At 38.8% G+C, this 15497-nt stretch overlaps 1 protein-coding gene and 1 non-coding gene across 5 annotated transcripts in view; one reads left to right on the top strand and one right to left on the bottom strand.

Annotated features, from left to right (window-relative positions):
* The window catches only part of WAPL (WAPL cohesin release factor), a 77473-nt gene that overhangs the window by 15327 nt on the left and 46649 nt on the right, over window positions 1-15497 (top strand). For 2 of the 4 annotated variants that reach the window (XM_027531081.1, XM_027531082.1), the window contains 2 exons: window positions 8619-9659; window positions 11625-11743. In XM_027531081.1, the coding sequence (XP_027386882.1) occupies window positions 8619-9659; window positions 11625-11743 (1160 nt within the window). The remainder of the gene's footprint in view (window positions 1-8618; window positions 9660-11624; window positions 11744-15497) is intronic. The other 2 variants (XM_027531085.1, XM_027531084.1) reach the window with 1 other exon arrangement.
* On the bottom strand, window positions 4251-4353 carry LOC113885637. The gene has a single exon (XR_003509289.1). It is a non-coding gene; the product is annotated as a U6 spliceosomal RNA (small nuclear RNA).

Here is a 15497-nt window from a genome sequence, read left to right as displayed (position 1 = left end):
AAAAAGATGTCCTTTTCATTATAGGGGACTAGAACAAAAGTAGGAAATCAGGAAACACCTGGAGTAACAGGCAAATTTGGCCTTGGAGTACAGAATGAAGCAAGACAAAGGCTAATAGAGTTTTGCCAAGAGAACACACTGGTCATAGCAACAACCCTCTTCCAACAACACAGGAGAAGACTCTACACATGGACATCACCAGACGGTCAACACCGAAATCAGATTGAGTATATTCTTTGCAGCTAAAGATGGAGAAACTCTATAGAGTCAGCAAAAACAAGACTGGGAGCTGACTATGGCTCAGATCATGAACTCCTTACTGCCAAATTCAGACTTAAATTGAAGAAAGCAGGGAAAACCACTAGACCATTCAGTATGACCTAAATCAAATCCCTTATGATTATACAGTGGAAGTTGAGAAATAGATTCAAGGGATTAGGTCTGATAGAGTACCTGATGAACTGTGAACAGAGGTTCGTGACACTGTACAGGAGACAGGGATCAAGACCATCTCCAAGAAAAAGAAATGCAAAAAAGCAAAATGGTTGTCTGAGGTGGCCTTATAAATAGCTGTGAAAAGAAGTGAAAGCAAAGGAGAAAAGGAAAGATATACCCATTTGAATGCAGAATTCCAAAGAATAGTAAGGAGAGATAAGAAACCCTTCCTCAGTGCAAAGAAATAGAGGAAAATAATAGAATGAGAAAGACTAGAGATCTCTTCAAGAAAATTAGGGATTCCAAGGGAACATTTCATGCAAAGATGGGCTCAATAAAGGACAGGAATGGTGTGGACCTAACAGAAGCAGAAGATATTAAGAAGAGGTGGCAAGAATACACAGAAGAACTGTACAAAAAAGAGCTTCACGACCAAGATAATCACAATGGTATGATCACTTACCTAGAGCCAGACATCCTGGAATGCGAAGTCAAGTGGGCTTTAGCAAGCATTACTATGAACAAAGCTAGTGGAAGTGATGGAATTCCAGTCAAACTATTTCAAATCCTGAAAGATGATGCTGTGAAAGTGCTGCACTCATGCCAGCAAAATTGGAAAACTCAGCAGTGGCCACAGGACTGGAAAAGGTCAGTTTTCACTCCAGTCCCAAAGAAAGGCAATGCCAAAGAATGCTCAAACTACCACACAATTGCACTCATCTCACACGCTAGTAAAGTAATGCTCAAAATTCTCCAAGCCAGGCTTCAGCAATACGTGAACCATGAACTTCCAGATGTTCAAGCTGGTTTTAGTAAAGGCGGAGAAACCAGAGATCAAATTGCCAGTGTCCGTTGAATCATCAAAAAAGCAAGAGTTCCAGAAAAACATCTGCTTTATTGACTATCCCAAAGCCTTTGACTGTGTGGATCATGACAAACTGTGGAAAATTCTGAAAGAGATGTGAATATCAGACCACCTGACCTGCCTCTTGAGAAATCTGTATGCAGGTCAGGAAGCAACAGTTGGAACTGGACATGGAACAACAGACTGGTTCCAGATAGGGAAAGGAGTACGTCAAGCCTGTATAATGTTACCCTGCTTATTTAACTTACATGCAGAGTACATCATGAGAAATGCTGGGGTGGATGAAGCACAAGCTGGAATCAAGATCCCCGGGAGAAATATCAATAACCTCAGATATGCAGATGATACCACCCTTATGGCAGAAAGTGAAGAAGAGCTGAGGAGCCTCTTGATGAAAGTGAAAGAGAAGAGTGAAAAGTTGGCTTAAAGCTCCACATTCAGAAAGCTAAGATCATGGCATCTGGTCCCATCACTTCATGGCAAATAGATGGGGAAACAGTGTCAGACTTCATATTTTTGGGCTCCAAAATCACTGCAGATGGTGATTGCAGCCATGAAGTTAAAAGATTGCTTGCTCCTTGGAAGAAAAATTATGACCAACCTAGACAGCATATTAAAAAGCAGAGACATTACTTTGCCAACAAAGTTCCGTCTAGTCAAGGCTATGGTCTTTCTGGTAGTCACGTATGCATGTGAGAGTTGGACCATAAAGAAAGCTGAGCACCAAAGAACTGATGCTTTTGAACTGTGGTGTTGGAGAAGACTCTTGAGAGTCCCTTGGACTGCAAGGAGATCCAACCAGTCCATCCTAAAGAAAACCAGTCCTGAATATTCTTTGTAAGGACTGATGCTGAAGCTGAAACTCCAATACTTTGGCCACCTGATGCGAAGAACTAACTCATTTGAAAAGACCCTGATGCTGGGAAAGATTGGGGGCAGTAGGAGAAGGGGACAACAGAGGATGAGATGGTTGGATGGCATCCCTGACTCAGCGGACATGAGTTTGAATAAACTCTGGGATTTGGTGATGGACAGGGAAGTCTGGTGTCCATGGGTCGCAAAGAGTCGGACATGACTGAGCGACTGAACTGAATTCAACTGAGGATAACTGTTAAGTTTAACTTTGTAGGTAATGTCAGAGTGGTGGTTCCTGGTTTTGCTACGACCAGTTGAAGTTGCTTTACGTTCTCCACAGTTCTTGGCATTGTGAATTTTAACTCTTGGTGGTTTTGCAGTAGCATCTTATTATAGTTTTAATTTGCATCTTCCTAATAACTTACAAATTAAATGTCTTAATTTATTTTATATGTTTATTGAATATTCTTTTTGAAATCAAGGGAGTGATCAAATCGCTTGATACTTTTTTTTTTTTTTTTTATTGGATATCTTGTTGTTGAGTTGTAGGCATTGTAACTCCTCTGCCCCACTGGTCTGGGTAGTTCTCTTGAAAAACATTGTAGTTTTTAATCTTTTCTTTTTTTGTGGTTGCGGGGGGGCGGTGCACACTGCAGCATACAGGATCCTGGACTGGGAGGAAATTCCCTAAATAGTGTTTTTTTTTTTAAAGTTTTTAATTGGAGTATAATTGCCTTACAGTGTTGTGTTAGTTTCTGCTGTACAACACAGTGAGTCAGCTACTAGCATACATGCACCCTCTCCGTCTGGAGCCTCCCCGCCTCCCCCGTGGGTTGCCCTCTAGGGCATCGTGGAGCACTGACTCCTGTGCTGTGCGGCAGCTTCACTCAGGGACCTGCTTCACAGGTAGTGGGTGTCAGTGCTGCTCTCTCAGTTTGTCCTGCCCCGCCTTCCTATTCTGTGTCCACAAGTCCATTCTCTGTGTCTGTGTCTCTGTTTCTGCCCGGCAGTTTCTACCATTTTTGCCCTCTATTTCTGCCATTTTTCTAGACTCCATATATATGCATTAATTATGATATATTTCTCTTTCTGACTTTACTCTTTATGACTGACTTTAGGGTCAGAGTATATGCCTGGTAGTGGGATTGCTGTGTCATATGGTAGTTTTATTTTTCGTTTTTTTTTTTTTTTTAAATTTTTATTAACGATAATTCTAGTGATAACAGGTAAAGAGATCATTATTTGCTTTTTTTAAAAGGATAAAATTATTAAGCCTGAGGCTATTGTGACTGGAGTTGCAGCAAGCAAATTCATGACTAGGGACCCATGATTCCTAAGCAAGTTTGTGAATGGCAAGTTCAAGATAATATTAAACAGTAAACATACGCTTTACATCTGTTACCTTTGTAGACCTTTAAGAGGCCCAGCTGCTGTAGCATACATGGTAAAGTAAAGTGAAGTCACTCAGTCATGTCTGACTTTGTGACCCCATGGAGCCTACCAGGCTCCTCCACCCATGGGATTTTCCAGGCAAGAGTACTGGAGTGGGTTGCCATTTCATTCTCCATATTTTTTGTTTTTTTAAGAAACGTCCATACTGTTTTCCTGGAGAAGGCAACGGCATCCCACTCCAGTACTCTTGCCTGGGAACTCCCATGGACGGAGGAGCCTTGTAGGCTGCAGCCCATGGGATCATGAAGAGTCGGACACGACTGTGCGACTTCACTTTCACTTTTCACTTTCATGCATGGGAGAAGGAAATGGCAACCCACTCCAGTGTTCTTGCCTGGAGAATCCCAGGGACGGGGGAGCCTGGTGGGCTGCTGTCTATGAGGTCACACAGAGTCGGACACGACTGAAGCGATTTAGCAGCAGCAGCAGCATTCTGTTCTCCATAGTGGCTGTATCAATTTATATTCCCACCTACAGTGCAAGAGAGTTTCCTTTCTCCACACCTTCTCCAACATTTATTCTTTGTAGATTTTTTGATGATGCCCATTCTGATAATTGTGGTTTTGATTTGCATTTCTCTTATAATGAGTGATGTGGAGCATCTTTTCATGTGTTTGATGGTGGTGCATCTTTGGAGAAATGTAAAAATGTGGGGCACTTCACAAATTTACATGTCATCTTGTGCTGAGGCCATGCCAATCTCTATATCTTTCCAATTTTAGTATATGTGCTGCCGAAGCGAGCACATTAGTGGTTTTTTAATGGACATTTAATTTTGGTGAAATTTCTTTTGCTTTGGAGAAGGTAAAGAAGTTGAAGATAAATGATGTTTCAGAACATGTTATTGAATAGTCTTTCCCATAAAGATATGAAGTTCTACAGTTAACATATACTGATTTCCCACAGACATTTTGCTCCTTCCCTTGTCCTTTATCAGTTAAAAAATATATTTTGGAGTGTGTGAAAACTTGCTGAAATTATAGATACTCTCCCTGAAAACTGTGTGCACAGACATTTTTTTCATACAGTTTCATGAGATTTGTGGAAACCATGAAATCATTCATAAATCTCTAATCAAACCTCCCTTCCCACTTTTTAAGTATTTCAGCGTTCACTTCATCCATGGAAGCCTTAAATTATCCCACCTGAGTAATTTCCTTTATAAAACCATGTATACTCACATTATTTGGACACGACTGAAGCAACTTAGCAGCAGCAGCAGCAGATGTGTTTTTATTTTAAAAGGAATCCTCTATTTCCTTTCAAAATTAAGACTCTTAAGGAAATAGTAGACCTTTAATTAAACTTCTGTGTAAGGTTGCTTACTGTCTTTTAGATAAGCAGAATTAAGGTTAGAGAGGAAATAAAGAGTTGCCAAATTTTTACACATCTAATTACTGTCTTAGGTGTGCAGTTCGATACCATGTTTCTCAAATTCCAAATTCCATGTAGTCTTTACTATGCTAAATTCCCTCCCTCATATGCTACCTAATATATAAAAGACTGGGTAGATGCTAAAATCTAGTGACATTAAAAGGCATTTACTAAGTATCTTTGAAGATGGTGCTAGGGTAAGTCTTCTTCTGAAAACTTTCTCCATAATCCAGTCTTCACCCTCTAGGTTAAGGAAAAACAGTAGGCTTTAAAATGTAATTTTGGAATCCTTGCTTGAAGCTGATAGACACAGGGTCTTAAGGAAATATTGTTGAATGTACAGGTTAAATTCCACTAAGAAATGTCTCACTAAAAGGTTATTAAAAATATACTCTATATTTTGGCAGAGTTGTTACAATAGTTTGCATTTGTGTGGTGGTCTTTAACCTGCAAGTATCCGTAGTTACATTATCTTCTTTTATCTGTTCAAATTGTCTTTGAGACAGATTTTATTAGCTCATTTTTTCAGGTGAAGAAATTGTCCCCACTTCTTAGGGTGACTTGCCCAAGGTCATTTTAGCCAGTAAGTGGCAGAGCTGGCACTTACCCATTTAACTCCTGAACTTTATCTTTGCTAGAAATGCATTTCTGTTTACATAGCTGGTTTAGCTTAAAACAGAGTTAATACTTACCTTCTCTGTTAAAAAAAAGAGTTGAAGGTGTGTACTGGGTTGGACATTTGAACAAAGATAGATGAGTATGCTTTCTTGCTGAGGTGGTGTGAGTGAACCTGTTGGCATTTGGAAAAGAGTTTAGCCATCTAAGAACTGGAAATAAGGAAGATTTCCAAATAGAAATGTTACAGAAGCCCTAAAATTGTCTCAGTACAAGCCACTGTAAAAGAAAGAAAAGAGAAAAACAACCCAATTTTTACTCCCTTTCTCCCTGCCTTGATGTTTTGAGATATAACTTTATCTGACAGGGAAGCTGGGGTCCGTTTGAGGAGGCAGGATAGTTGAAAGTAATTGCTCTTTTGCATTTTAGAACAGGATAGCCTTGCTCTCTCTTCTGAAGGTGTAGTTGAGAATATTTGTTGAAGACATAAATGGTGAAGGACTGTAGAAAGTATTCGGTTTATATGTTAGAATACCGTTGTAGAAAACTTAGGTAGCTTTTCTTGTGCAGAGCTCTTTGTTGATTTCCTTAGCTTTTATCTATGTAACATATTTCATAAATTTAAAAACTATAATATACTCTTATAATTCATCTGTAAGATTATGCTATGTAATTGAATACATGAATAAATTATATTTGCTAGTGACATAACTTTTAGTGACAGTACTTCATTCTATAGGGCTCTTTATTACTCTTTGCACTTGAATATATAAAGGTATGCTCACAACAGAGTTAGATTTACACGTGAAAGGCAGCCCATGAGAATACTCTGATTTTAGGGGAAATGGGAGTGGTAAGTAAAACTTGAAGTAGTAGTTTTTAAAAATGTGAATAATAAAGTTTATTGTTATCATAAAACTTTTTTTGTCAAAAGGATGTTTTTACATAAAATAATTAGAAATAGCTTAAATAAATTTTGTAATATTAAGACAATACTGTGTAGCTATAAAAATGGTGTGGTATGATATTTGATGATATCTTATACACATCTTTGTAGCTAAGCATACAAAGCATTCCCATAGGCATTTGTTAGCAAATAATTCCATTAATAATGCTGTAAAGTAGTATGGGTCAGTTGCTTCCCTTTTGAACAGAGGAAGAAATTGAAAGCCTCAGGAAAACTCCCTAAGTTAAGGGTCTTCTCTGAGCCCTACATAAGTCTCCAGATTGAGCTACTAGTGCTCTTTCCACTTGTTATAAAAGCAGTGGTATCGTTTCTTAAGGTTTGTTTTTAAACTTGGCTTTGTTTCAGCCCCTTTTAAGAACGTATCAGGTGTCAGTCAGCTATTAATTGTTAGCTTTTCAGTATTAGTGATATGATACTTCTGAGATTATGAAAACTAGAGTTCCTTGCCTTTGCCTGAGAAATATCTAAGAATAAAGCACGTATACCTGTAAATTAGATGCCTCCTAGAAGTAAGTAAATATAAATTACATTTACAACCATTGGGTAGCATTAAAAATTATATAGTGGATTCATGTAAAGCACCCCTTTGCTTGTATTTGATGGTTTGTTAATTGAGATTTGTAAAGGACTTTTATAAATGTAGTTTTTTTTTTGTTTTGTAACTGTATTAATTTATCATAAATATTGAACCTGGGTTTTTCTACCAACAAGTACTTGGAGAATTAATTGTAATACCAGTTTGAATCATATTTCCACCTCTTATTTAGAAAGATTAAAAAAATATTTCTGATGTCAAAATTAAAGACAACAAAAATGGATTCCCCAGCTATAAAATGAATGGGCAATTCATGATTTACCACTGGTTGATATGGATAAATACGGGCTTCCCTGGTGGCTCAGTGGTAAAGAATCTGCCTGCGGTGCAGAAGACGCAGGAGGTCCTGGGTTCTGTCTCTGGGTTAGGATGATTCCCCTGAAAGACTGCATGGCAGTCCACTGCGGTATTCTTGCCTGAAGAATCCCATGGACAGAGGAGCCTGACAGGCTACAGTCCATAGGGTACGAGTCAGATATGACTGAAGCAACTGAGCATGCAGCAGGATATGGATAAATAACCACTGTAGCCATGAAACTTAGGCATCAGAGGCACTGTTTTTAAAAAAGTGTTGAAATTATATGGCTTTCACGATTAGAAGAAGGAATGAAAAGCAGAGTTGACTACAGAAACCTGAATCTGGAACAGGTTTCTAGACAGAACTGACATGCCCTGTGGGCAACTCTACTCTGGAGAAATAGGCATTGCCAGAATGTCTTCATTAATTGTGTTACATTGTTTCATTTCATTTCAGTCACTCAGTCCTGTCGGACTCTTTGCGACCCCATGAATTGCAGCACGCCAGGCCTCCCTGTTCATCACCAACTCCTGGAGTTTACCCAAACTCATGTGCATAGAGTTGGTGATGCCATCCAGCCATCTCATCCTCTGTCATCCCTTTCTCCTCCTGCCCCCAATCCCTCCCAGCATCAGAGTCTTTTCCAATGAGCCAACTCTTCGCATGAGGTGGCCAAAGTACTGGAGTTTCGGCCTCAGCATCAGTCCTTCCAATGAACACCCAGGACTGGTCTCCTTTAGGATGAACTGGTTGGATCTCCTTGCAGTCCAAGTTACATTGTTTAGGTTCTACTAAATAATTTTTAGTTTAAGCATTTTTGTTTGAAAAATCCATTGTACCTCTGAGAAGGTTTGACTGTGTGTATGTCATTGAATTGATCCTGTTGTTTAACACTGCTGAAATCTCTTTAATTGAGGGTACCAATTTTAAGGGACTTGGATACCTAGGGAGAGGTCAGTAGAAGACATGAGAGCTATATACTGAAAAGGTAGAAGAATAAATTGTCAGATACATAAACATTTATTTTTTTCCACAATTTAAAATTATTACAGTTATTTCAAAATTAAATGACTTCTTTTAATTAACCAAATGTCCCTTTAATTAACTTTTACATTGATACCACTCATATTTTTATCCTTTGACCTATTTTTCATTTTTATAGATAAAGTGGAGAACTTTAGTGAAGAACATGAAAAGAATAGTCACCATATTTACAAAAATGCTGAAGACAGTACTAAGAAACACAATGCAGAAACTACAGTGGCTTCTGGATACAAAGCTGATGAAATCAAGGAAAATGATACTTGGAATTCCCAACTTGGGAAAAGGTCAGAATCGCCATCAGAAACATCATCAATCAAGGGATCTGTAAGAACTGGTTTATATGAATGGGATAATGATTTTGAAGATAGCAGATCCGAAGATTGTATTTTAAATCTGGATAGTGATCCTCTTTTGGAGATGAAGGATGAGGATTTTAAAAATCGGTTGGAAAATCTAAATGAAGCCATTGAGGAAGACATGATGCAAAGTGTTCTTAGGCCAAGCAACTGTAGGACGTACTGTAGGGCCAATAAAGCAAAATCCTCACAAGGAGCGTCGAGTTTTGATAAGCTAATGGACGGCACCAGTCAGGCCTTAGCCAAAGCAAACAGTGAATCTAGTAAAGATGGCCTGAATCAGGCAAAGAAGGGCAGTGTAAGCTGTGGGACCAGTTTTAGAGGGACGGTTGGACGGACTAGAGATTATACTGTTTTACATCCATCTTGCTTGTCAGTTTGTAATGTTACCATCCAGGATACTATGGAACGCAGCATGGATGAGTTCACTGCTTCAACTCCTGCAGATTTGGGAGAAGCTGGCCGGCTAAGAAAAAAAGCAGATATTGCAACATCTAAGACCACTACTAGATTTCGACCTAGTAATACTAAATCTAAAAAGGATGTTAAACTTGAATTTTTTGGTTTTGAAGATCATGATGAGACAGGAGGTGATGAGGGAGGTTCTGGGAGTTCTAACTACAAAATTAAATATTTTGGCTTTGATGATCTCAGTGAAAGTGAAGATGATGAAGATGATGACTGTCAGGTGGAAAGAAAGACAAGCAAAAAAAGAACTAAAACAGCTCCATCACCCTCCTTGCAGCCTCCTCCAGAAAGCAATGATAATTCCCAGGACAGTCAGTCTAGTTCTAATAATGCAGGTAAGACTTAAAAAAAAATAAATTTGTTTTTCAGGCTTAAATAATAGTTGCTTAGTTTTCTCCTTGATAGCTTATAACTTGTTACTACATTTAACTTCAACAGAAGTACCTATTTAGTGCCAACGATTACCTTATCTAAAGATACAGCATTTTAAATGTAAATAAAGTCCTACCTTGTAAGGAACCAATTTGTAAATTGAGGAGTCTTTTCATATTTGTATTTTAATTCTGCCATTGGCACTTGAGAATTTTTAAATAGTGTATATTTGTGTGTATACAGAGATACCAAACATCTTGATGTTTTAGTTTTGAAAAACTAAACCCAATGGAGACAGAGGATAGACTTTGGTCATCTAGAATTCTATTGATATTAGATGGTTGAAATGAGGGAAATACCTTGAATTTATAAAGTTAAGATTAAATCTTAAGGATCACCCTCGTAAGTTGACTTAATAAAATTGAAAGATGCTAACTAAAATGTTTTTACATTCTTATCAGTGAAATTAATTTGTCCCTTAAGATAGTAGGACTCGTAATGACTTGAGGATTGATAGTCTTCACTGAAAGACAAAAGAAATAGGTTAGCCTTGCTATGAGTAAATCACTACTTGACAAGAAAATTATGATGTGAATTGACTGTTGAGGAAGAGTATGTGAAAGCCTCTGTGATACAGGGGCTTATATTTATTTATATTTAACCAAATACATTTTTCTTATACTGGTTTTCTTGTTAAAGCTTTTGTCCTTTTAGGGTCACAGAACAAGAATCATGGTGAATTAGAGCTATCATGGTGTTTTTGTGTATAGATTCTCTCATAGAGTATGTCATACTTGAGACTACTTAGCATTTTGCTTCAGTTGACCTAAAAATAATTTTGCTAGATTAGAATCATTCTTATTTTCAAAACTAGAATTATACCGGAGTACCCCCTAGCAGCCTGCCTTACTCCCCACTAGAAAAAATAAGACTATTTTCAGAATTCATCCCATGTTGTCTTGAATCCCTTCTGAAGAAATGAAGTCTGCTGCATCTTTGCTAGTCACTTGAGCTATGACTGGGCAGACAGCTTTACATTTGCTTTCTCAGGAGGATGATTAGTAACTGAATACTGAAACCTGAACTCCTGTCCTGCTACAACCTACTTAGTTAGCTTCTGTGCTAACCTTGATAGCAAGTTATCCTAAATCATTAGACTCCCTTTCAGAAACATCAAGTTGGTACCAAATAACATTTAAAAATTAGAGACCATTTGATTGATACATTCTAAGTTGGAATCTAAGTCTTCATACAGTGTGTGAAACAGCAGACAGTTTTAAGAGTTAGGATAGAGAAAAGTCTCCCTTTTTTTCCCCCCTCTTTTTTTTGTTTAGGCTAGGGAAAAAATACAATCTTTTGGAAATTAATCTGATCCTTTGGTTGGTTTTGTGAGAATGCCACAGACCATTGAACTACATTGTACTAGGTTATTCAGTATCTTTTGTCAAGGATAGCTATATCCTTTTTTTTTTTTTTTAATGTGGCTTCTGTAGATGTTAAGCAGGCATTCCTTGAAGGCCAACATGATTCAGTGTACTTTAATTCTAGAAAAATGTTACAGGTACATATCATCTGTTGGTGTGTGCATGTGTGTATTTTAAACTAGACTGCCAGTTTTACTGTTGAAGATAACAAGCAGTTGTATGAACATTGAAGAACAAATTATTCTGGAAAAGAATTGATTTTGCTGATAAAATTGGAGCACATGCACTGCAACTAAGTTTCTGATTTTCTTCTAGAGTAGGGTACAAGCAGGGAGTGAGTATGGGAGAGTGAGAATAATATTGGAGTATTTCGTCAGCTATGTGTTGTTTTTATTTTATCTTTTCCTCCCCACAGTATGCTTCTTTCTCCCCCAAATGTTCATTAGTTGTCTGGTAGATAATTTGAAATAATAGAAAGCTAGCTAGTTTTGATTACCATTTCAGAAAACTTGGATTTTACAGAGGACTTGCCTGGTGTGCCTGAAAGTGTGAAGAAGCCTCCAAATAAACAAGGAGATAAATCAAAGGAAAATACCAGAAAGATTTTTAGTGGCCCCAAACGGGTAAGTAAAGCCCTGGCAGTCATTTGTATTATTTGTTGTTGGAGGGCTTAACTCTTAATTTTTTAATTTAAAAGTAACCAGCAAACATCATGGCAATATAATTTTGTCTTTCGAAGGCTATATGGAAGTCAGTTTGTAAAAGCATTGTTACCATGTTTTGAAGTGTGGTAAAACATACATAACATACTCTACTATTATATGCAAGTATACAATTCAGTGACATTAACCATTAACAAATAGCTCCATTAAACGATAACTCCACCTTGACCTGCCCAGCCTCTGGTAAACACTACTTTTCTGTCTCTGTAAGTTTCCCTATTCTAGGTAACTCATGTAAGTGGAGTCACACGATATTTGTTTGTGTCTGGCTTATTTCACTAAGCATTTGTTGTCCGGGTGTTCCATCCCTGTTGTAGGGATGTATCATATATCAGGATGTTTGTTTTTTTATGGCTGAATAATATTACAATGAAACTAAGCCATGCCTGTGGGGCAACCCAAGGCGGGCGGGTCATGGTGGAGAGATCTGACAGAATGTGGTCCACTGGAGAAGGAAATGGCAAACCACTTCAGTATTCTTGCCTTGAGAACCCCATGAACAGTATGAAAAGGCAAAATGATAGGATACTGAAAGAGGAGCTCCCCAGGTCAGTAGAGGCCCAATATGCTACTGGAGATCCGTGGAGAAATAACTCCAGAAAGAATGAAGGGATGGAGCCAAAGCAAAAACAATACTCAGCTGTGGATGTGACTGGTGGTAGAAGCAAGGTCCGATGCTGTAAAGAGCAATATTGCATAGGAACCTGGAGTGTTAGGTCCATGAATCAAGGCAAATCGGAAGTGGTCAAACAAGAGATGGCAAGAGTGAATGTAGACATTCTAGGAATCAGCAAACTAAAATGGACTGGAATGGGTGAATTTAACTCAGATGACCATTATATCTACTACTGCGGGCAGGAGTCCCTCAGAAGAAATGGAGTAGCCATCATGGTCAACAAAAGAGTCCGAAATGCAATACTTAGATGCAATCTCAAAAATGACAGAATGGTCTCTGTTAGTTTCCAGGGCAAACCATTCAATATCACAGTAATCCAAGTCTATGCCCCAGCCAGAAACGCTGAAGAAGCTGAAGTTGAACGGTTCTATGAAGACCTATAAGACCTTTTAGAACTAATAACCAAAAAAGATGACCTTTTCATAATAGGTGACTGGAATGCAAAAGTAGGAAGTCAAGAAACACCTGAAGTAACAGGCAAATTTGGCCTTGGAATACGGAATGAAGCAGGGCAAAGACTAATAGAGTTTTGCCAAGAAAATGCACTGGTCATAGCAAACACCCTCTTCCAACAACACAAGAGAGAAGACTCTGCACATGGACATCACCATATGGTCAACACCGAAATCAGATTGATTATATTCTTTCCAGCAAAGATGGAGAAGCCCTATACAGTCAGCAAAAACAAGACCAGGAGCTGACTGTGGCTCAGATCATGAACTCCTTATTACCAAGTTCAGACTTAAATTGAAGAAAGTAGGGAAAACCACTAGACCATTCAGGTATGACCTAAAGCAAATCCCTTATGATTATACAGTGGAACTGAGAAATAGATTTAAGGACTAGATCTGATAGATAGAGTGCCTGATGAACTATGGAATGAGGTTCGTGACATTGTACAGGAGACAGGGATCAAGACCATCCCCATGGAAAAGAAATGCAAAAAATCAAAATGGCTGTCTGCAGAGGCCTTACAAATAGCTGTGAAAAGAAGACAAGCAAAAAGCAAAGGAGAGAAGTAAAGATATACCATTTTAATGCAGACTTCCAAAGAATAGCAAGAAGAGATAAGAAAGCCTTCTTCAGCGATCAATGAAAGAAATAGAGGAAAACAACAGAATGGGAAAGACTAGAGATCTCTTCAAGAAAATTAGAGATACCAAGGGGACATTTCATGCAAAGATGGGCTCGATAAAGGACAGAAATGGTATGGACCTAACAAAAGCAGAAGATATTAAGAAGAGGTGGCAAGAATACACAGAACTGTACAAAAAAGATCTTCACAACCCAGATAATCCTGATGGTGTGATCACTGACCTAGAGCCAGACATCCTGGAATGTGAAGTCAAGTGGGCCTTAGAAAGCATCACTACGAACAAAGCTAGTGGAGGTGATGGAATTCCAGTCAAACTATTTCAAATCCTGAAAGATAATGCTGTGAAAGTGCTGCACTCAATATGTCAGCAAATTTGGAAAACTCAGCAGTGGCCACAGGACTGGAAAAGGTCAGTTTTCATTCCAATCCCAAAGAAAGGCAATGCCAAAGAATGCTCAAACTACCACACAATTGCACTCATATCACATGCTAGTAAAGTAATGCTCAAAATTCTCCAAGCCAGGCTTCAGCAATACGTGAACCGTGAACTTCCTGATGTTCAAGCTGGTTTTAGAAAAGGCAGAGGAATCAAATTGCCAACATCTGCTGGATCACGGAAAAAGCAAGAAGAGAGTTCCAGAAAAATATCTATTTCTTCTTTATTGACTATGCCAAAGCCTTTGACTGTGTGGATCACAATAAACTGTGGAAAATTCTGAAAGAGATGGGAATGCCAGACCACCTGACCTGCCTCTTGAGAAATCTGTGTGCAGGTCAGGAAGCAACAGTTAGAACTGGACATGGAACAACAGACTGGTTCCAAATAGGAAAAGGAGTACGTCAAGGATGTATATTGTCACCTTGCTTATTTCACTTATATGCAGAGTACATCATGAGAAACGCTGGACTGGAAGAAACACAAGCTGGAATCAAGATCCCCGGGAGAAATATCAATAACCTGAGATATGTAGATAACGCCACGCTTATGGCAGAAAGTGAAGAGGAACTAAAAAGCCTCTTGATGAAAGTCAAAGAGGAGAGTGAAAAAGTTGGCTTAAAGCTTAACATTCAGAAAACGAAGATCATGGCATCTGGTCCCATCACTTCATGGTAAATAGATGGGGAAACAGTGTCAGACTTTATCTTTTTGGGCTCCAAATTCACTGGAGACGGTGGCTGCAGCCATGAAATTAAAAGATGCTTACTCCTTGGAAGGAAAGTTATGACCAACCTAGATAGCATATTAAAAAGCAGAGACATTACTTTGCCAACAAAGGTCCATCTAGTCAAGGCTATGGTTTTTCCTGTGGTCATGTATGGATGTGAGAGTTGGACTGTGAAGAAAGCTGAGCGCCAAAGAATTGATGCTTTTGAACTGTGGTGTTGGAGAAGACTCTTGAGAGTCCTTGGACTCAAGGAGATCCAACCAGTCCATTCTGAAGGAGATCAGCCCTGGGATTTCTTTGGAGGGAATGATGCTGAAGCTGGAACTCCAGTACTTTGGCCACCTCATGCGAAGAGTTGGCTCATTGGAAAAGACTCTGATGCTGGGAGGGATTCGGGACAGGAGGAGAAGGGGACGACAGAGGATGAGATGGCTGGATGGCATCACTGACTCAATGGACGTGAGTCTGAGTGAACTCCGGGAGTTGGTGATGGACAGGGAGGCCTGGCGTGCTGCGATTCATGGGGTCTCGAAGAGTCGGACACGACTGAGTGACTGAAGTGAAGTGAATATTACAGTGTATGTGTATACCACATTTTGTTTATTTACTCATCTGTAGATGGACACTTGGGTGGTTCTCACTTTTTGGCTGTTTTGAGTCACCTGCTTTCAATTGATTTGGATACTTAGGATTGGAATTTTTAGGACATATGGTAGG

The sequence above is a fragment of the Bos indicus x Bos taurus genome, chromosome 28 (genome assembly GCF_003369695.1).
Source record: "Bos indicus x Bos taurus breed Angus x Brahman F1 hybrid chromosome 28, Bos_hybrid_MaternalHap_v2.0, whole genome shotgun sequence".
Taxonomy (NCBI): Eukaryota; Metazoa; Chordata; class Mammalia; order Artiodactyla; family Bovidae; genus Bos; species Bos indicus x Bos taurus.
The sequence above is the reverse complement of the archived record's forward strand: the minus strand, read 5'-3'. Positions and strand labels throughout refer to the sequence as shown.